Source organism: Phragmites australis, chromosome 2 (genome assembly GCF_958298935.1).
Source record: "Phragmites australis chromosome 2, lpPhrAust1.1, whole genome shotgun sequence".
Taxonomy (NCBI): domain Eukaryota; kingdom Viridiplantae; phylum Streptophyta; class Magnoliopsida; order Poales; family Poaceae; genus Phragmites; species Phragmites australis.
Genome location: NC_084922.1, coordinates 47,571,864 through 47,592,730, shown reverse-complemented (window position 1 = coordinate 47,592,730; position 20,867 = coordinate 47,571,864). Strand labels below are relative to the sequence as shown.

At 46.8% G+C, this 20,867-nt stretch overlaps 3 protein-coding genes across 4 annotated transcripts; 2 read left to right on the top strand and 1 right to left on the bottom strand.

Annotated features, from left to right (window-relative positions):
• Positions 1-1,486: 1,486 nt before the first annotated feature.
• LOC133909371 (uncharacterized) lies at positions 1,487-11,733 on the top strand. Of its 2 annotated transcripts, XM_062351771.1 has the most exons (13): positions 1,502-1,836; positions 1,925-2,743; positions 2,927-3,027; positions 3,121-3,235; positions 3,573-3,650; positions 4,013-4,105; positions 4,201-4,284; positions 4,367-4,462; positions 4,710-4,772; positions 5,049-5,079; positions 5,610-5,656; positions 5,812-5,870; positions 11,293-11,733. In XM_062351771.1, exons 1-13 carry the CDS (start codon positions 1,615-1,617, stop codon positions 11,456-11,458), a joined length of 1,974 nt encoding a protein of 657 aa, XP_062207755.1. In that variant the 5' UTR covers positions 1,502-1,614; the 3' UTR covers positions 11,459-11,733. The 2 variants fall into 2 exon arrangements, with proteins under 2 accessions (XP_062207756.1, XP_062207755.1); XM_062351772.1 differs by lacking the exon at positions 4,367-4,462 and having other exon boundaries at positions 1,487-1,836.
• Positions 11,734-13,627: 1,894 nt separating this feature from the next.
• Positions 13,628-14,614, top strand: LOC133909370 (uncharacterized). Its single transcript, XM_062351770.1, has one exon. The coding sequence runs from the start codon at positions 13,950-13,952 to the stop codon at positions 14,439-14,441; it is 492 nt and encodes a 163-aa protein (XP_062207754.1). The 5' UTR covers positions 13,628-13,949; the 3' UTR covers positions 14,442-14,614.
• A 17-nt stretch (positions 14,615-14,631) lies between these two features.
• On the bottom strand, positions 14,632-20,555 carry LOC133909369 (chromatin assembly factor 1 subunit FSM-like). The gene is made up of 13 exons (XM_062351769.1): positions 20,202-20,555; positions 19,363-20,087; positions 19,169-19,268; positions 18,752-18,896; positions 18,515-18,641; positions 17,500-18,005; positions 17,064-17,414; positions 16,893-16,974; positions 16,689-16,820; positions 15,751-16,155; positions 15,519-15,656; positions 15,320-15,365; positions 14,632-15,226 (listed from the first exon to the last, which is right to left on the bottom strand). Exons 2-13 carry the CDS (start codon positions 19,993-19,995, stop codon positions 15,048-15,050), a joined length of 2,844 nt encoding a protein of 947 aa, XP_062207753.1. The 5' UTR covers positions 19,996-20,087; positions 20,202-20,555; the 3' UTR covers positions 14,632-15,047.
• Positions 20,556-20,867: the final 312 nt, after the last annotated feature.

The window sequence follows — 20,867 nt, the reverse complement described above, 5'->3', positions numbered from 1 at the left end:
TGGTGTTTGGCCAGATTATCCGAAACGTGGCCAATGCCTTCAGATTGATGAGATGCAGTTCATCCTCGGACGTTACAACGGGACCACGAGCGTCGGCTCAGATCCTGACACGACCGTCTGACACCTTCACCGCGCCGCCGCACTGATCGGTAGTTCTGACCTTCGTCGCTGAGCCATCGAGGACGTCTTCGACACTAACTTCCTCTTCGACCCCTACGACGGCGATACCGACTTTCACTAGGGTTGGTCACCCCCAGTACAGTGGCACGTTGCCTCGGCTTTCGTTCTCCAGTGCCGGTGACCCCCGCTACGGTGTCACAGTGTCTAGGCCACCTCCACTAGTGGCAGTGACTGCTTCCACGCCAACAGTGGTGTGATGCACCCTTCCTTTGCAGACCCTAGTCCTTCGAGCTCTCGCTCTCCCGGCGCAGGTACGACACTTGCTTCATACATGTCATATTGTTACGTATGTCACGGTTTACCAGTGCTAACATGTTTTCTTCGTTGTTCTATATAGAGATCGATGATCTCCGAAAAGTAGAGGCACATGGTAGCTACATGGAGCTGCTTAGCAGGGACGTTAGTCAATTCCTTGGGTACGACTTCATCTTCGGACAGATCAACTAGCTCGATACGTCGTAGCTACCAGGCGCCTCACTCCCGGGGACTCAGCCCTCCCAGGATGAGTACGCCACTCCACCTCCTGCTGGCCGACCTGAGCGGCCGCTCATTCCACCAGACCGCCTGACATACTCAGCTCACTAGGTGTGAGCGAGGAGGCACATGGTCCCTAGGATAGATGCGGCCAGGGACCTCGTTCCTAAGAGGGGACGTAACATGTAGGATTATATGTTATTGTTAATTTTATGGTGTTATATAATAGTACTTTATCAAATATCAGTTTTCAGTTTTTAGCTCGTAGAGTGATTCGACTTTTGAAATAAAATAGATGCTGAGAGCTGAAAAAATCAGCTTTGTCCGATTCACTTCCCCCAGATAATCATTTTCTCTATCAAATTTATCTCAAAGAATCACTTTCAGCAGCATAATCACTTTTTCTTCAAAAAATTGAATAAAAAACTGTATCAAACAAGTTCTATTTCAAGTTGTGCTGGGTTATGGCTACGCACCAATAGCATGGAAGACCATACCTTTTCTTTAAAACAATTCAAAAAACATGTCTATGGCCAAATCAGCCTGGTTGCGAAAGTACTGAAACTATGGTCCGAACAACAACCATTGAAAAAAAAAACGAGCAATTGATAGCCAAAGACGCTAAGTTTAGATAAATAAATTTTCTGAAAACTCATATAAGGCGACAAAAGGCGTGGAAGGCTGAAAGCCGAAACGTCTTCAATTCTCTCACAAAAACCAGTGTTTCTTCACAATTCACCACGAGAACGTCGAAACCCCAACCAATCGACCGAGCCATCGTCGACAGCAGCAGCGGCGGGAACCGGAAAACGACCGGGGGCAGCCGGCAGCGAGAGGGCCGACGAACATGTGGCGTGCGTAGAGCTGGGACCCCCACCGCCACCTCAACCCCGACGAGCCACACGCCGAATCTCTGAACACCAATCCCGAGCAATCGCGCCCGCAGATCACAAAATCCGCATGCCGTCTCACCGGCTCCACTCATACGGGATCTCTCCAATCTTCCACAATCCCCCACCCGTGCGCCCGCGGCGCCGCGACGCGCGCGCCCGTCCCACGTTCCCAACCGCGGCGACCGCACGAGGGCAACGAAGCGAATGGGAGCAATCTGATGCGATGAGCCCGCCCGCCATGCTGCTCCCCGTCTGCTCCGCCGCGCCCAGCTGCTCCCCCCTCTGCTCGGTACGGCCTCGCCCTCACGTCTCACGACACGAACCCCCCAGAAACACCGTGCGGATCGGCTGATTGCCTTGGTTGCTTGGCATGGCAGGTGACAGCGTCGCACGTCGGCGCGCGGGTGCCGCGGAGGGTGGAGGTGGGCGCAGCGCTCAGGTCCCACGCCGGCCCATTCGTCGCGCAGGTGCCCGAACGCCCGCTGTTGCTCGCTGACTCCTCCATCCTCTCCCCTTACCCCGCCCCGCCGGACGACATCGCGCGGGGGTTCGGCCCGGCCGAGCTGCCCAGCTCCAGCGCAGACGCCGCGCTATGCTGCACTGGGACCGACCCGTCGCTGGCGGCCGTCGCGGACTTGGCCGCCCCCGACCAGACGGCTGCCACCACTGCCGTGGTCGACTCGGTCGGCAACGACGCCGCGGAGCGGGCCCTGTCGGACGCGCCGGTGCCCACCACGTTCCCGGCCGACGCGTCCGAGGTTGAGGACTCCGTGGCAAGGTTCATCGATAAGCTCGGCAAGCAGGTCTTCCAGGCTGAGGACGCGCTCACCGAGGCGTACGACAAGCTGAGGCTGTCGGCGTACGACGCTCTCGGGACCTGGAGGAAGACGGTGCGGGGCGCGATCGGTGGACTCAAGGCGTCGGTCGATTCCACTAAGGAGCAGGCCGCCGGCGGTGTCACGGACGCGTCCGGTGCGTTGCAGGAGAAGGTGGCCGGAGCTGGCGCTGTGGCTGTTGATGTTCTTAGGAAGGCAATCGTTGCTGCCGAGGATTCACTTGGCAGTGCAGCCACATTCGTTGTATATTCTTATGGATCAGCAAAGTCGTCTCTGCCGTCAAATGTTAGAGATTTGTTGAGCAAGTCCGAGGAGAAATCTAGTCTAGTCTTGAGACCGATCGGAAATGCTCTTCAACAGGTATGTTGGTGCCAAGAACCTAATTGTATTCCTTGGTCCTGCTCATTAACTTTACTGCTCTTGTCACTAGGCAAGCATGATTGCGCTGCTAAACACCTAAATATGTCCATTTGCATGAACCTTCCACAGTGAAGTTCGTTGTTGATGAAACCACTGAAAAGTTTGCTGCGTGCAATGTGTCAGGTATATGTAATTGTTGAAGGTGTCGAAAAGAATGTTGGTTTGGATCCAAGTGATCCCATTGTTCAATTGACAGTTGTGCTTGGAGGTTCAGCGACAGCAGGGTAAATGAAGATTTCTTTGTTTTGACTTTTGAGTACCTTACTTCTTGTTGCATCCTATTTTCAAAGCTCCTTCTAAATTTGGCTACATTGTAGGATTTCTTACTGGCTCTTCGCATATGGCGGTTATTCTGGAGACTTGTCACCTGAACTAACATTGGGGCTATTGAAAAATGATGGCAAAGCCGTACTTATTGATGTTCGGCCTGAGGCAAGAGATTGTAAATCTCACTGGCCTTTGCTTTCTTTCATGTCCTTTTTCATCTGTGCTCTCTTTTTCATAATGAATACTGTTTTCAAATGGCAAGAAAGGAATATTTATTAGCCACCTTCAGTGTTGTTGCTTCAGTACAACAGTTTACTGCCATACTCTTTAGCACAACCATTTATTTGGTGCAAGTATAGTTAATGAAGGTTTGCAGCTCTTTGTCATGTTTTCTGTGGAGTAGGACAATAGAAGATTGCATGCAGCTGAACCTCAGCTGTTTGATATATCATAGAGATTTAATAACAACTGTATCAGCTCATTATCAAGTCATGCTATGTAGGATTTGAGAGAAAAAGATGGTGTTCCTGATCTACGTCGTGGAGCTAGATCTAAATATGCAAGTGTAGCTTCACCTGAGGTATGTCTTATTTGAGCAAAAGATCTCAAGTGGCACTTGATTATCTTTTAATTGTGGTACATTTCTTGTAGAGAAAGAATTATACCTGTCTAATCACTCAGTGTTTGCTGGACACTTTCTGTGTGTACTTACCCTGAATTTAGCTGCCCTCATAAGGATTTAGTTGTTCCATTTAACGAGGGTTATTTTTCTGTGATTAATGAAGGTCCTTTTTGGCACACTAGCAGGGGTTATTTTCAGTTTTTTACAGGAGAAAACCACACTTATGCAACTCTAGTTTCTTTTACTGAATTCCGAAGGGGGTGAAAGAGCAATAGAGGTTTTGTTTCGCTGATAATTGTTCCATTGATTTTGTTCTTTAGATCAAAGGTCCAATAAAGAAGATGCTTAAAGGTGGAAGAGATGTTGACGATGCCTTACTTGCAGTTGTCATCCGAAATTTGAAGCTGGTTAAAGTATGCTGTTTTAACTGAGGCATAAAATTTTCTATCCATTTTCTGATATTTCTTTGTATTAAGTAACATTATATTTTCTTCACCTGCTACTGTAGGGTGATTCAAAGGTCATAATTATGGATGCTAATGGAGCCAGATCAAAAGCCATTGCTAGGTTACTGAAGAAGCTTGGTGTGCAGGCAAGTTCTGAATCCTTTTATGTCCAGTAGTAGTTTGTTGGCATGTATCCAGTCATCTGTCTAAATTTAAATTTGAATTCAGCGACCTTACCTGGTTAAAGGTGGTTTCCAAGCTTGGGCAAAGAACCTTCGTGTGAAAGAACTGAAACCCGAGACTGCATTAACAGTAATAAATGAGGTAAAAAAAATCAGAACCAGAAACTCACTTGTGAACTAGTGTTCCAGCTGGCCATCTTGTTGCAGTTCTTTTTTTTTTCTTTCCAAATCAAGTTTGGTAGCTTTGATCATACTGTGACCTATGATTTGAAATTCTTTAAGATGATAACTTTTGTGATGGAAACTTAACTATCATGTAAATTAATGGTCAATGTAAATGTTCCTTTTTGTTGTTGTTTGAGCACATTACCATTTTTGAACATACACAGGATACTGAGGAAATACTAGAACAAATAAAGCCCACCCCAACACTCTTCCTCGGATCTCTTCTGGTATGTCATTGATTATTGATCTTATTCTCCTTCTCTTGCCTTGTGCTCTTGTTGGCACACTGCCCTGTTTTTCCTGAATATCCAATGACCATTTTTCTGTTACATTTTGCAAGAGCTAGTGATGTCAAAAGTTCAACTGTAGATATAACACAGAACACTTGTTTTCGCTTTATGTTATCTTTCAACCCCTTAAATGCATTATTGTTTTTTTCTTTTGCAAAATGCTGGATGCATTGTTTCTTTGTTGATGATTTTTTATTTCTTTTTTTTCGACAGGGTCTCTCAGCAGTTGCTTATGCTTTGCTTGGTAAGTATGTTGGTAAATTATTATGTTTAGTTCATACATTGCTTTCTAAGGTTAAGATGTATCACATGATTATCAGCACAGCAGGCTTTCCTGACAAAAAGAGTATTGCATCTTTCTTCAGAGTTCACAGTAGTATTTAGGATGTACAAACAAAGGGCAACTCCTTTGAATCAACCTGTTCATCAATAGCAAACAGTGGCATGGTTACAAGTATGGCATTTTAATAACACTAAGAAAACATTGTTTAATGGAGTGCCCACGGGTTACTCAGTACTCACTTTTCCAAACTAGTTTGAGTGTTAAAATACAAACCAATCCTGGTTAGTGGTTGCTTACCTGAACTCTACTGTTATCTTTTTTACTGAATTTCCATGATACAATGATGCCAGTTCTCCTACGTGTTCAAGGAAAAAATATCTATGATGGATATTTGCCGTTTGACCTTCAAAATCTGGATAGAATAAACATGTGTAGTACATCCGTTTCAGAATATCGATTATGACTAGTTGACTTGATCACTTTGCCTGCAGAATGGGAGACGACTTTGCAATACATCGCTGTTCTAAGCCTTGGACTGGTATGTAGAACGTTTGACACACAGCTTATTTGTTTGTCAATATGTATACATTTGCAATATAGCTCTGCACTTTTATATTTTTGTTAACTGCAAATATATATCCATTTGTTAAGTGGCAGCAACACAGTTTACCTGATATTTTTCTATTCTCTTAGACTATCTACCTGCGATTCTCTACATACGAGGGCTCCGAGGATTTGGAGCAAGACCTAAAGTAAGTTATCTTGATATTGTTTTTTTTTTGCGGAAGACTTTTTTTTCACGAATACGCAGGAGAGCTGCGTATTTTTGCATTAAGAAGGAAAGGACAAGAAGTCTCAAACAACGACCTCAAAGGGCCCAATTACAAGAACCAGAGAACAAAGCTCAAGCGCTTATACCTTAACAGAGCTACCAGACGATTAAGCATAGTTGAGCACTACATCACCGACCCCCAGTTTCTTAACCTAACTAAGAGTGTCGCCAAGTTCTTCGCTCCGGCAGCACACCAGCTCTCCGCGTCCTCCCAGATGAGGGCCATAATGCTGTCAGTTGAGAGGCGGTGGTTTTTGAAGATGATGGCGTTGCATGACATCCAAATATACCAGCTAGAAAGGAGAATTAGAGAGTCTATGCCCTTGCAAAGCTCTGCTGCGATATGGCCGCGAAGATCAACCCACCAATCCAGGAAAGCAACTTCGCCAGCTGGAAGCTGGATGCCTAAGGCACGCTACCAGATCTCACGTGCCGTGGTGCAGGATATCAGCAAGTGCTCAGTAGTTTCAGGAAGTTGCAAGCAATGCGCACACGCGTCATCCGACTAAAGGCCATGCCTTCTTCTTCTGACCGCGGTCCAAAGCTTGCCGTGGAGGCAAAGCCAGGCGAAAAATTTGACCTTCGTCGGCGCCCATGCCTTCCACAGAAACTCGAGCACCTTCGAATTCGTTGGAGCCCTGTAACATGGCACGGTAGGCCGACCTCGCCGAGTAATTCCCTAAAGGGCACCATCTCTAGATGACTCGGTCACGCTCGTCAGTCAACCGCACCTCTTGTAGCCGAGACCAGAGGTGCAAGCATTGGGTAATCGCTGTGATGGAGAGCGGGCCAGTGATGTCCTTAACCCAGGAACGATTGAGCATAGCATCCTTCACCGTTCTAGTCTTGCGAAGAGAGGTGGCGATGCAATTGAAGAGCTCCGGCGCCGCCAGGCGAATGGAAGTACCGCTCAGCCAGGAGTCCGTCCAGAAAAGAGTTGATTCCCCATTGCCAACCTCGAAGGTTGTTGAAGCCTCGAACAGAGCTATGACCTCGTGTTCATGTGTGAGAGGGAGGTTCGCCCATGGCTTGGACGGGTCAGAACGCTGCCACCAGAGCCATCTTAGGCGAAGCACGAAGCCAAACAAATAGAGGTCTAGAATTCCCAATCCTCCATAAGCAATCAGCCAGCAAACTCGTTGCCAAGCAATGGAGCTGCGGCCCTCGGTCGTCGACCTGTCCCCGGCCCACAAGAAGGCTTTCCGAATTTTGTCTATTTCCTTGATCATCCAAGGAGGAATAGAAATGGAGATGATCGTGTGTAACGAATTTTGTCTATTTCCTTGAGCACCGCTCGAACTAAGGCTGCTCGGCCAGGTTTGGAAATAAGTTTGGCTTGCCAGATTAGTAATTTAGCCGCAACCTTGTCCACCAGCAGCTGAAGATGGGCTTTACGCAGCCGGCCGGTCGTGAGAGGCGCTCCCAATTATTGAATGGGGAACGATGACAGCCCGCATGGGAGAAGCTCAGTGGTGGACCTCAACTCGACTTTTTCGCAGCAAATTGGCACAGATGCGCACTTGTCCAAATTAGTTCTAAGCCCGGAAGCCTCTCCGAAGAAATGTAGAATGTCAAGGTGAGCTCGGATGTCTTGTGAAGTAGGAGAGAAGAAAATCACAGCGTCATCGGTGTAAAGAGAACATCGGTGGCGAATTGAGTTGTGGCATGTGGAGGCGATGACGCCTGCCTCTCCAGCCTTCGTTAACAGTCGGCTCAGCGTGTCCATCACAATCACAAAAAGGAAAGGGGAGAGGGAGTCCCCCTACCTCAACCCCTGTGCATGGCAGAATGACGGCCCCGGGATAGAATTTAGGAGTATCCGGATGGTTGAAGAGCCGAGAATGGCCTCAATCTAAGAGCACCAACGATGGCCGAAGCCCCAAGCCGACAAGACTTCGAGGAGGAAAGCCCAGCTTAAGGAATCGAAAGCCTTCGAGATATCTAGCTTGAACAAAATCTTGGGCCTCCCCAATCTCTTGAGCAATCTCGTTGTGGAGTGCACTAACTTGAAATTATCACGAATGGAGCGGCCGGCTAAAAAGGCACTTTGGCTATTGGCGATGATTGAGTTTAGTCGAGGCGCTAGGCGCAAAGCCAAAGCCTTAGTGATAATCTTAGCCATGCTGTGAATGAGACTAATAGGCCAGTAATCAGAAGCCGTAGTGGCCCCTTCTTTCTTCGGCAGAAGAGTGATCAGGGCGCCGTTCAACCGATTGAGACCCCTGCGGTCGCCAAGACCGAATGCGCTTATTGCCAAGGTCACGTCGTTCTTGATCACGGGCCATGCAACGCGGTAGAACTTCGCCGTGAAACCGTCAGGACCCGGAGCCTTGTTTAGCGGCATGCGCTTGACGGCCTCGAGGATCTCCTCACTAAAATGAGCATCAAGCGATTGCAAGTCTAGAGGAGAGATTCCCAGCTGCTGTAAGTCCATAGAGAAAGTCCTTGGAGGAGCAACGCCAAGAATAGAAGAGAAGTGACTGAGCAGTGCTGCCTCCATGGAGGAGTGCGAAGAAACTATTTCTTTCGACGTCACCAAGGACTGGATGGTGTTTTTGCGCACCCTGAAATTGGTGTATGAGTGGAAAAGCCTTGTATTTGCATCGCCCTCACGAAGCCAAGCAATCCCGGAACGGCTGTGCGCAATAGTGCGCTCAAGGGAGGCAAGGCCTGAGCTGAGAAATTTGAGGTGTTTCCTCAACGCAGCCTCAGTTGAGGAGAGCCTTCGACCCTCTTGAGCCTGGTTGAACTGAAAAGTAACCTCTCTAGCAATGAGGAGTTGGTCCTTTATGCTTCCAATGTAGATATTGCTCCAACGTTGGAGGCCTTTTGCAGTACGCCGAAGCAGCACATCAAGGTGAGAAAGAGGAGGCAAGGTCTGCTCTTCGTCCTTTAAGACCCAGCTGCTCTTCACCGAGTCAAGGAAACTGGGAATTCTCGTCCAAAAGGTCTCGAAGTGGAAGCATCTGCGTCTTCGGGTGGAAACCGAAGATGATAGCAACAGAGGGCAATGATCTGAATAGTCGGAGGATAAGGCCTAAAGGAAGCAGTCCGGGAACGCGAGGTCCCATTCCGAGGATGCCAACGCACGATCAAGCCGCACAAGAGTAGGAGTTGCCCTCTCATTGGACCAAGTATAGCGGCGGCCAAAGAGATGAAGGTCCTTGAGCTCCATCCTAGCGATGAACCGCCGGAACCGCGCCATGTACCGACGATCCAAGTTGGTGTTGTTCTTGTCGTTAGATGAATAGATCATGTTGAAATCGCCTATGATTAGCCAAGGACCAGGCAACGACTCACGAGCTTCAACAAGTTCAGCAAGGAACGAATCCTTGAGGCGCTCCTCAGTAGGGCCATACACGACAGTCAAACCGAAGGAGACATTTGTTGGAGAGGAAACAAGAACACTAACAGAGAAACGAAGCACTTGTACTGCAGTTATGACAAAGGGCTGCCGGCAGGCCACAATAATCCCCCCTGGTGCCGGAGGTGGGTAAGAATGAGTAGCCAGCCATCGCAGGACCGTAAATCTCATTAACCAATAACGGAGAAATAACCTCGAGCTTAGTCTCGAGCAAACACACGACAACGGCTGAATAGCCATGGATCATGGATCGAACAACGTCGCGACGGGCTTTGAAGTTAAGGCCACATACATTCCAACTGAGGATATTAAAATTGTCCATACAACAACACAACAACAACCGTGCACCAGGCGTTAATGAAGTTGGGCTTCCCTAGAAGGCGCAGGGTCTTCAGGAAGCAGACTATGGCTCGAGAAAAGATCCTTGATTGCCTGCAAGTGCTCCTCCAACAGGGGCTTGGCGAAGAGCGCGATGTATGCTTGACGAACTTGAGTTGAGATCTCCGCGTCATCCATGATAAGGCCTAGGCAACGCATGAGCAGGGCTCACCACGTCTTGAAGGCCTGATCACTGATTTGTTGGGCTGAGCAGCCAACCTTTTGCTCTGGCGAAGGGAGAAATCCGCGGGTGGCACGGAGACAACAACAGAGCTAGGAGGCGACAGCGGTGTTGGGATCTCCCTTGTTCGACTCTGAAGGAAGGGCGCGATCGCATGAACATCGTCCTGGCCGGACATAACAACGCTAGACTCCCTCTGAGAATCATCAACCGGCAGGTGATGCGCCAGAGACCCTTTGAGAGGTAGGTTCCGGCTGAAGAGGCGTGTTGTAGCTCGTTCGACAACGGGATCGTGGGCGAAGGCGGCACCCTAGCCTTAGAGGAGAAAACGCCCTCGGCCCTCAGAGCGGCCCGAGCTTTCACAACCAGCAGTTAGTGGGCTGAGCCCACCCAAAGGAGGATCCTGGGCCTTGGGAGTCGAAGAAACATCAGGCAGGCGCCGCCTGCGCCTTGAGTAAACGAGGTTGAAAAGCCGCGCAACAACAAGTGTCCCATGGGGTTGAACGCGCGAACTGCGCCCAGGGCCCGCATCAAGCTGATGCAAATATAGTTCCTCCATCATGGGGTCGAAGTAGCGCAGATGGGAGTCATGAGGGGAGCTAGGCGGACACTAGGGGTTGTTGTCGACACCCCAACATCACTCGGGAACAGCACCATGTTGACTCAGAGGCAACACCTCCAGCATAGGGTCGTAGGCACGCATGTAAGGGTCACAGGTCTGAGAGCGGACTGTGATGGGGTCGTTCACACCAGCCTACGTCGCGCCAAAAGCAACTGTAGACGTGTCTGTGGCCGTCTGCGAGGACCTTTGACTGGACCGTTCCTTGGGAGAAGTGATAGGGAACGAGCCGAACGGAATGGTTGCGAAGGTCGAGGACGGCGGAAGGATGCTGTCGGCCAGCCGGAGACCGTGAGAGCAGCCGTGAACTGGCGAAGGTCCAGATCCAGCCGCCGAGCCCGACAGCAGAAGGAAGGAAATGCGCCGCCCTGGAGGGAGGCCGGAGCGACCCATGCTCCCGCCACCTGCCTCGTTGTTGGTAGAGAATCCGTCGCCGCTACTACTTGAGGAGGATGGAACCCGGAACTACGCCAAGGAGACGATTTGAATGGATATATCATATTTCAAAGTCCTGACCTCCATGAGGGACGGCGTGATGCTCCCGAAATGCTGTTGCATCAAGGGATCACCGTAGCGTGGATCGATCGTCGGCTCCGTGACCTCCATAACGACATTGTTTGGGATTTCCTCATGAGAAACACATTGTTAGTGATCGCCGTTTGCGGAAGAGTTATCCTGATATTGTTGATTTAGTTTTGCGGCTGTTCTTCCATCAAAACATCCTGTTAAGTCGATTTAAAGTTTTAAATTGCCATTTCAACAATAAAAAAAGATCACCACAAATTCGCCTCTTTGCGCAGACTGTTGCTCTCTCCAGTAAGGGTAGGTGCAGAAGCGTTCTCGTGGGCAGCTAAAAAGATAGAACCAAACAAGGTTGGCCTGCCAACGTCCCCCTCCACGACGGCGGTGAAAGACCGGGTTCTCCAGGCAGCGGCGAAGCACGAGTCTGAGCCATCTGATGCCTAAGAGTCGTCAGCCAAACAGCCGAAGCATGAGGGAGCTTGGGAGCCAATTGGCAGTACAACTCCGATCCGCACAACTGAATGTATTCCGAGATACGGCGGGGTAATTTGGTGAATTTGATGTTTCTGATGTAAGAAATCGTTCAGAGTCACTGTGAGCAGCTGTAAATTAATATATACAAGCAACATTTGTAACGAACATTTCTTTTTCTTCTGGGAGGTTGTTACGAACGCTTGTGTGTTAGCAAAAGAAGCCAATGGTCCTAAGCATGTGTACAATTTTGCTAGCCTGCGTGACATTAGCTTGTGCTCCAATCAACCAGTTTAATCCTGTCTGGCTACAAGCTTCGCTACTACGAAAATTTGATCCCAGGTCACTTATTCAAGTTGGACTGGTCCTGCAGCAAAAACTACACATTTGGAGTGTCATGTAGCAAATCGGCCGAAAGGAAAATGGTCCAATACTGCTCAGCTATGTTTGGCTGAGCTAGTTCTTATAGTAAAACCAGTAGGAACTTTATCAAACAATAGTTTGCAGTTTTTAACTTATATAGTGATTTTTTAAAATAAATTAGATATTGAAAGATGAAAAAAAATCAACTTACTCTAATTCACCTACTCTACAAAATCACCTTCTTCCTAGAGCTTACGCTAGAGAATCATTTTCTATAAAAAATTTAAATCAACAGAGTTCCACCAAACAGACGCTAACTCGTAGAAAAAGATAGAGAGAAGCTAAATACCCTGAGTTTTTTAAGTAAAAAAAAAGGAGATGTTACATGCTTGTGCAGAACTTGTGGTACCTTCCCTCCTAATTATTAGGAACCTTGATGTAATAAGGATAGTGTTGGAACGTGTACACAGGGATAGTTTAGTAATTGATCCGCTCGTTAATTGAATGCTCATCTATTCTGACGCTAGCATCAAAACACATCTCGGTGCCCCCCTCCCCCATCGAACAATTCCTCCACTGATCTGGCTCGATGGTTGCTTCCTCCATTGCCTCCCTTCTCTAGAAGAAGTGTTGCCTCCTCCACTGTCTCCCTTCTCCAGCACGTTCACGACTACTTCCCCTGCCCATTTCGTGGTGAACCACAGTGGGAAGCGGCGAACAACGCATGTCGTGCGGCAGGGCCGGTGGATTTGGCGGCACACATTGAGGTGGAGGGCGAAGACACGATGGGTCGGAGGCTGCCGTTGCTGCCTTGCTAGGCTGGTGGAGGGCCTGGTCATCAGAGCTTGAGGTCTTGGGGAATGCATGCAATGAAATCGAGGCACGACGTGTGACTCACTTTGGGACAATGTCGACTCGACGTGCTTCACCATGCATTCCTCTGCATCCATCGTCGGATGGATTCAATTTGATGGATGAACGAAGTTTAATTTGATGGACGAACATCGGACTTAACCACTGGCATCAAGGATGAGCGTTCCCATCAAAACAAAAGGAAAAGGAAAGGAAAGGATGAACAATTGACCAAAGATTTGAAAGTACTAGATTACCCTCTTTCTAATTTGATAGAGAGAAGAAAATTACTAATCTATCATTTCACAATAGTAACTAACCACCATTTTAAACTACCGGTTCACAACTTAGGCACTGTTTGTTTGTCCCTGAATTGTGAATTCTGGATTGTATATTGCGGATTCTGCAAACAAACGATCAGATTCTGGAAGTGTATTCTGCAAATATATACATGAATTATAGCACAATCCATAATCTACTCAAGATAAATTTCTAAAATTCACAATACACAATTCAGAATCTAGAAAGCAAATAAGACCTTAAAATACCTCCCTATAAGTATCTGCTATTTTGGACTATTAGATCCAAACAAACAACATCTAGTCTGACTTCCAAGCACCCTAGCATAGCTAAAAAAATACCCTGACCAACTTTCCCTTAAAGATAGGAGGCACTGCTCATGGCTTATTTGTTTTAATTGAAAATTATAAAAAACAGTTTGTAGATTATGGATTATAAAAAATTAGATCATAAAAAGACAGTTACAATCTAACCCTTAGATTGTAACAATATAACAATCCATATTTCATCAATTTTTATGATTCAGTTATTTATTTCGACTTACAGATTATAATCATAATTTAACTGTTTATTTCAGTTTATGTATTATCACCGCATTTCAGCTTTTACCGGGGGGAACAAACGGCAGTTGAAACTAACGTCGCCGCGCATAGGATCCCTCTCTATCAAGAAGGCTGAAGCACGTCTCTCCTGCGGCTCGCTGTCGCTGACCCGCAACCCCCTCCGGCCCTCCCGACCCCACCCACAAGACTAGCCGTTGCCCCCAACGGCCAAATCCCCCGCGCCGCCCGGCGGCCGTGCATAAGTACCCACGCCCCTCCACCCTCCCACTGCACCCAAACGCCCACCCAACCCAAAACCGCCACCTCCCGCTCTCTCGCCGTCTCGCTCCAACGCAAGCGGCGGCGACCCATCGAGCAGAGCGCGCGCGATCAGGTCGGATCCGGCGATGGCGGGGAAGTCGCACACGCGCAAGGCGTTCCTGCTCTGCAACTACGTGCTCCTGGGGGCCGCCTCCAGCTGCATCTTCCTCACGCTCTCGCTCCGTCTCCTGCCCTCCCCGTGCGGCCTCCTCCTCCTCTTCCTCCACGCCCTCACCGCCGTCTTCTCCGCCGCCGGCTGCTCGGGCTCCTTCACCGCCCCGGCCACGCCCTCCCAGTGGCACAACGCGCACACGGCCGGCGCAGCGCTCACCGCCATCTTCCAGGGCGCCGTCGCGCTTCTCGCCTTCACCCGCACCTCCGACTTCCTCGCCGAGCTCCAGTCCTACGTCCGCGACGAGGACGGCGTCGTCATTCTCAAGATGGTCGGCGGCCTCGGCACCGCCATCTTCGTCCTCGAGTGGGCCGCGCTCGCGCTCGCCTTCTCGCTCCGGCTCGACGACGAGGACGAGGACGGGGACGATCACGCCAAGAACTGGCAGTCCTCGTACCATGTCTGATGACCTCTCGGCGCATCCACTCGTGACCCAGCTGAGTGATATGAAGATTCGTTAATTCTTTGCGTGCTGTTCTAGTATGTACTATTGATGTCATTCTTTTGTATTATGGCTTCACATTATGTTCACCTAAAATGACAGCAAATATATATTGCTTGATAATGATGCATTCATCAGATTTGGTGCATACAAGTTACAAAAAACCATTTCTGCAGTCACTTGTCAATTGAGCAGCCAAATGGTTAAAAAATGGATCTGCTTCCACATTCTTCCAGACTCGATGAACTCACAAAAAAAAAGGCTGATAACACCGTAGGGTGCAGCGATTAGCAATTACAGATTACTGTGAGAATGGCTTGCGTTAATAATAGTACATACAGGTCAAACGCATAAAGACCGAATAAATCAAGGGCGCATAAATCAACTAAATATCCTTCATAAATAAACTTGTCAACATCTCCATGTTGTCAAAAAACCAAGTTACACTTGGATCTTCCGTCATGCAAAACCAAGCTGCGCTTCCGTAGCCTCTGTACATGCATCACTATTACCAAAGAACTTCCTGCCCATCTGGCTGCATAGCTCCATTGATCCCTCTTGTTAGGAACTCTACTGGGGCGAGGAGAACAGATTAATCTGAGGACCTTTAGTGCCACCGTTGCCATTTTGAATGGTTTTAGATTTCAAGCGCAGCTCGGGTGAAGACGCCAGAGCATTGATGGCCTCTTCTGGAGGTAAACACCGCTTTGAGAAGTACGTGGCTATGCCTTTGGTCTTTTTGGATTTCACTGGAGGGAAAAACAAGTAATATATGATTAGTGAGGATATTTATTAAGGACAAGTATGTAGGGTTCCTACTGCCAGAACAACAGGTGGAGTACCTGGCGAGGAATCTAAGCCTAGCTTGTCAAGAACCTCTTTCTTGACCTGCAGGGAGGGAAACAAAAACAACTTAATACAAAACATCTTAAATCCATTTTGCCCTTGGGGGTGTACTCAGCTTGTAATCATGCTACCGACTAGAACAATGAATAATCAGCTATGGTGTTTTTTAATGTGAAAGACTGAAAGCATCCTAACCTTCCAGTGATTATCAACAAAGTCTGAAATCTCCCTCGCTTTACTTTTCAGTTGTGACTTCAAAACATTTGGAAACTTCTGGTGCAGCAATTCAACCAACTTATTGATGCCATCTCGACATGATCGTATCACCTGAACCTGCATTGGAGTTGAAGGAAAATGAAAATTATAGCAGTATGCTATGTTGCTATCTTCAAACAACACTCATTGCTACTATTTACTCAATACTTACAATTTCTGGCAGGTCCATTTCTGTTATAGCAGCTGCAGCTGCAGGGGAGCTAATTTTCACATTTGACTGGTTGATTCTCTCATGATTTGTAGATGAACTGTCAATGACAGGTACATCAACAGCTGCACTTCCTGGACAGATGCGCATTGAAAGAACTTGCAAGCAAAGTTGCTCAATCTTCGCCACTCCCTTGAGGTCTCCAGCAGTCAATAATTCAGCTTTTTCATGATTTATGTTGGATATCACAAGAGGCTGGCTCTTACGGAGTGCCTGCTCAGTCAAGGTGTTGAAGACTTTTTGCTGGCGTAGTAGAAATCTGAATTCTTCAGCTTCTGTGCACTGGACGGTTGGTGAGCTACTGGCTTCCTCATCCTTGTCGTCCAATAGACTTTCAATCTGTATCCCCTGCAGGAATGAGACTCCAATGCTGAATTACAGAATAGTGTTCATTTAATTGGGGGTACAATAGCACATTTAGCAGACGGAACAGCTATTGATATCACATATATGATAGATCAGATTTGAATTGAAGGGCAACTCTGAAAAGCACATGGAATGGAACTAGACAAAAATGCTTGTTCATACATAGAACTTGCATCTGCCTATTTGTACAGTTTCCTTATTCCAACATTATCTTGAATACAAGACTGGTCACCCTCTCATTGGATATATATAAAACACCAAAGGATTAGTGCATAAGTTTTACATAATGTAGTGTGTATCACTGTAATGTTTCAGATGAGAAAGAATTGGAGACGTTTACTGGTTTGACTAACTAATGCAAGAGCAGGTAAAATATTACTTGTTTTGCCCTCTTATCAATGAAAGTGATAGGTGATTTGTTAAATGAAACTGGAATTGAACTAAGAACCAAGACCAATGAGGTGTAATTCCTAGCTCAAATTAGCAAAAAGGAAATAATTTATCCAATGGTATACCTCATTATCTGAGAGGTAGCCATCAGGCACAACAAAGCTATCTTCATCATCTTCATCTGTAATCTTGGAATCTTCTTCCATAACTTCATCACTATCCTTCTCGCAGTCAGAAAGACTCTCACCAGGATCCTCCTGTGCAGAAAACATAACATGAGCATCTCTTACCAGAAAGGACAATAAATACACATGAGTATCACCAAGTACCTCTTCCCATTCATCATCACTATCAACCTCATAGTCAAGATCAGGATCCATCTTAAGTGGACACCTTGGGCCAACAACTGCACTGTAGATAATTGCAGAACAAATCATGAGCAGGCACTAAAAATTGGAAGTAATGACAAATTACTGGTGACATGAAATTAGAGTGCTAACCTTTTCTTCCTCCAGGTCCCATAATACGCTGGCCTGTTACTTTTGTCAAATTGCAAAAGCTTTCTCCTTATCAATCTAGTTTGCAGAGGTTTATCATTATTGATGCCATGACGTTGCATCTCACTAGCTGGTAGCATGTCAATGTCACTTTCAAGCTTATCATGTTCATTTTCCTTGCTTAAGTTGTGGGAGTTATCTTCATTTGGAGTTGAAAGTATTTCATCAACCATATCATCTGAGGATTTTTGAAGCTTGAGCTCTTTAAATGCCTCCATCTTGGGTTTGTGTCTGATACCCCATCTGGAGGACCTATTGCAGTTAGATAGCTTCTTCCAACCAGTGACCTGCAACCTGTGATAAATGTTCATTAAATCATTTTTCTTTCCGTAAGTGTGCAGGCAAAAAAAACATATTGAGTTCTGGAGATATTGCTGACCTCCAGAGATCCTCCAAAACCCAGTTCTCTTGTTGAGACAAGGAAGAATCAATTTTTGATGTGGTTGCTGGTATTGGCTCTTTGTTGTCAGTGCACAGAGTATCACCTGAGTCATTCTCTCCAGATTTTTGAAGTTTTCCATTGTCCTTACTTTTGAAAAAGCGCTCCATCATAGAAGCTTGTTTTTGAATGGCCAATTGCTTCTTGAGTTGTGCAGCTTCCTTCTCACGGCGCTTCTGTTCTTTCTCAGCTTCCTCTTGCTCCTTTTTTTGTTGTTTCTTCATTTCAGCTTCTTCCTTTTCACGACGCTTCTGTTCCTTCTGTGCTTCCTCGTCCTGCCTCCTTTGCTGTTTCTTAGCTTCAGCTTCTTCCTTTTCAAGTCGCTTCTGTTCTCTTAGTGCCTCCTCTTGTTGTTTCTTTTGCAGTTTCCTCATCTGAGCTTCTTCTTTCTCTTGTCGTTTTATTTCCTTCTCAGCTTGTTTTTGCACTTTCTGAATCTTTTTTTCCTAGAATCCAGCAATATAACAACTGCATTAGTGAGAAAAATGGATATGCAATTCTCTTGATACACTGTGATTGGAATATTACACCTTGCTATCAGAATAAAAAAGGAGATAAATTACGCCTGCAAATTTCCTAGTTCAAATATGAAGACTGTCATTCCAGCATAGCAGATCCAATGTAAATACTAACTTGTTTCATGTCATATATGAATGTCCAACACTAAAAAAGGAAAAAAAAAATATGAATGTCCAAGAGGTTAGGCTGTAGTAACACACTATCTGGATTCAAGAAAGTGCCTTGATAAAGGATAAACTGGCATACTATTGGTGCGCGATAATGACAGCACAATTGTCCAGTTATCTAAAGCTTACTTGAAATTTGAATAACATTGAAAGTTGGATGAAGATGTCAAATCTAGTTTTACCTTTGTAGCACCAACAAAATAAACACCAAAATACAGTAGTTAAAATACCATTAGAATATCTCAAGCACAATGCAAACAATTACTTACATTAGCAGGCAAGTTTCCCATCCGCAGCTCAGAGACACTCACATCCTCAAGTCTGCAAATATTTTGGTCATTTTTCTCTGTCCCTTGTATCAATTCCTTACCTGTTGATCTGGCATCTTTGACACCCCTTTATTGACAAAAGGCATACACATTAGGACTTTCAGAACCTCTAGGTACAAATAAAATGCGCCTCTGAATCCATAAAATTGCAACAGCAATATGGAAGAGGGCACACACCGTTCAATGTTGTTCTTTTGAGTCGCTCTTTCAACCATTGATCTGATCCCTTCCAGGTTCAGTGACTTATTTAATTTTAATGATGCTTTTCTGAGATCATTTACTTGAGCTTCAACTCCAGGGTTTTCCAGAACTGACAAAGTTGCTGCAATTGGCACATTTACTTAGTGAGTGAACAGACAAGAAATATGTGCAGTGGGCAAATTAAAGGTCTACAGGTCAACAGTGTGCTATTTAACAGCATGCTATTTTGGAAGTAACAGTGAAACAAGTAAACTTCTTTTTTTCCTTTAGAGACTGAGAAACATGGCATGCATTGAAAGTATGGAACAGACTCCTGCTATACATTTCACTAGCAATAACTTTTGTAGGAGGGACAAAACTTGACTTATAGTGTAAGAACAAGGTTTTCCTTACAATAGATGGCAGCGATCCTTTCATGGATTTTCTTTCTGGCTGTTCTTCGTGTACTCAGAATGCCGCGTGTTTTCACCGGCATCAATTTCAGATCTCTTATCTGCCCATGAATTAAAAAGAACCAGCCTTTTTTAGGAAAATACCAATGAATCGAATTAAAAGAACACCAAATAGTAAATTAACACCGAATTTACCTCCCAGCACCAAAGAGCCGACTCGGATTCATCTTCCAACACATCAGCATCTGGGGAAGATTTCCCGTACATCATCCTCTGCCCAATGAGAAGCACAGAGCTACGGACTGAAGCCACTGACACACCCTCCGTCCCCTTGAGCTTCTCATGTATCTCCTCCACCAACTTCGTCAGCCCAAGACTGCTCTCCTCAAGCAAGCAGCCAACCATCGCGTTGCCGGACAGGTTCCGACCCTCAAACTGCATCTTGCGGCCAGAAACCTCCTTGTAATACTGGAACAACCCCTCAAGCTCCTGGCGGCATCCGGCAACGAGAGCGCCCTTGTCCGCGGTAGCAATCGCCGGGCCATTCGAAGCCCTCTTCCGCTTCAGCTGCTTCTGCACCTCTACAATGGTATCCGTCAGCGTAGCAGGAGACTGCTGTGCTGCCGCCACTTGTTGGGAAGATGGTTGTTGAGCTGGGGCATCATCGATGGCCATCGAGCCACTCGACTCGAGCTCAGCAGATTGGTTGAGAACAACAGGGCCATCGACCTGCATCTGCGATCGCCCCAAGCCGGCTCGTGGCTCTGCGTCGTGGCGGTCAGGAGAATCTTCGGGGCGAGCAACACCGAGAACCATGCCGCTCTCCATTGCGTGAGGGTGTGGGTCTTGCAACTGCTAGTTCAGGAACAAACAGCGCATTCCTCTACCCAATCTTTGTTCGAACAATTCGCCTACTCACCCTGGATGGAGATAAACAGACATCGAGACGTAGCGTTAAAAATACACTACTACCATTAGCGCAACCTAGAAGCTACAAGAGGGCATCATATTACCGCACAAATCGAGAGCCGTACCTGCAGATTCACTGCGTTGTAACACAGGAGGAGGGCGCGCAGCGTGCGGCTGGAGGAGGCGCCCGCGTTGGCCCCGGGCTGTGACTTCCGGCTGGAGGACGGCGGTGGATCTGGATTGGAGATGTGGGCGAGTGGGAGGAGGGAATGGGGATTGGAGGAGGCGCAGGAGCGGAAAAGGAAGGTATTTGTAAAGAGGCGCGCGCGCGAGCGAGGGGGAGGGCGCGCAAATGTTTCCCGCGGCGGGGCGGCTCCGAGAATTCCGTTTCGTGGATTTGGCTTCCCGCGGGACGGACGGAGTGGAGGCGGATGACCAAGAGAGATTTGGAATTCTGCCATTGGCAACACACGCTAGAATATCATTATTAACGTAATCTTCATATTATTTTGCTATTATGTGCTGTTTTAGCTCATTTTCTTTTTTCTCTCTCTTTTATCATGTGACTGGACTAAAATACCCTGGTCGGATTGAACTACCTGGGCAACCAAATGGTTGTACCAAGAGGGCAAATTCATTCATCTCATGCTCATCAAATTGAACAGTCATATCTCATCTAACAAAATGACCAATAACAAGAAAAAAAGAACATGCTAATTTTCTAACATTGTATATCTCATCTAAGCAAAATTAGCACGCAAACTTAAGAACAAATAAGTTCATATTTCATC

Bases quoted from the DNA above. Each gene is read 5' to 3' on its own strand.
- LOC133909371 (XM_062351771.1), top strand. From the start codon at position 1,615: ATGCCGTCTCACCGGCTCCACTCATACGGGATCTCTCCAATCTTCCAC. The intron at 3,236-3,572 runs GCAAGAGATTGT...CATGCTATGTAG, and splicing joins TTATTGATGTTCGGCCTGAG to GATTTGAGAGAAAAAGATGG. The intron at 5,871-11,292 runs GTAAGTTATCTT...CTCTTTGCGCAG, and splicing joins GATTTGGAGCAAGACCTAAA to ACTGTTGCTCTCTCCAGTAA.
- LOC133909370 (XM_062351770.1), top strand. From the start codon at position 13,950: ATGGCGGGGAAGTCGCACACGCGCAAGGCGTTCCTGCTCTGCAACTAC.
- LOC133909369 (XM_062351769.1), bottom strand. From the start codon at position 19,995: ATGGAGAGCGGCATGGTTCTCGGTGTTGCTCGCCCCGAAGATTCTCCT. The intron at 18,642-18,751 runs GTGTGTGCCCTC...TTGTCAATAAAG, and splicing joins CAAAAGAACAACATTGAACG to GGGTGTCAAAGATGCCAGAT. The intron at 16,821-16,892 runs GTACTTGGTGAT...TTTTCTGCACAG, and splicing joins GTGATGATGAATGGGAAGAG to GAGGATCCTGGTGAGAGTCT.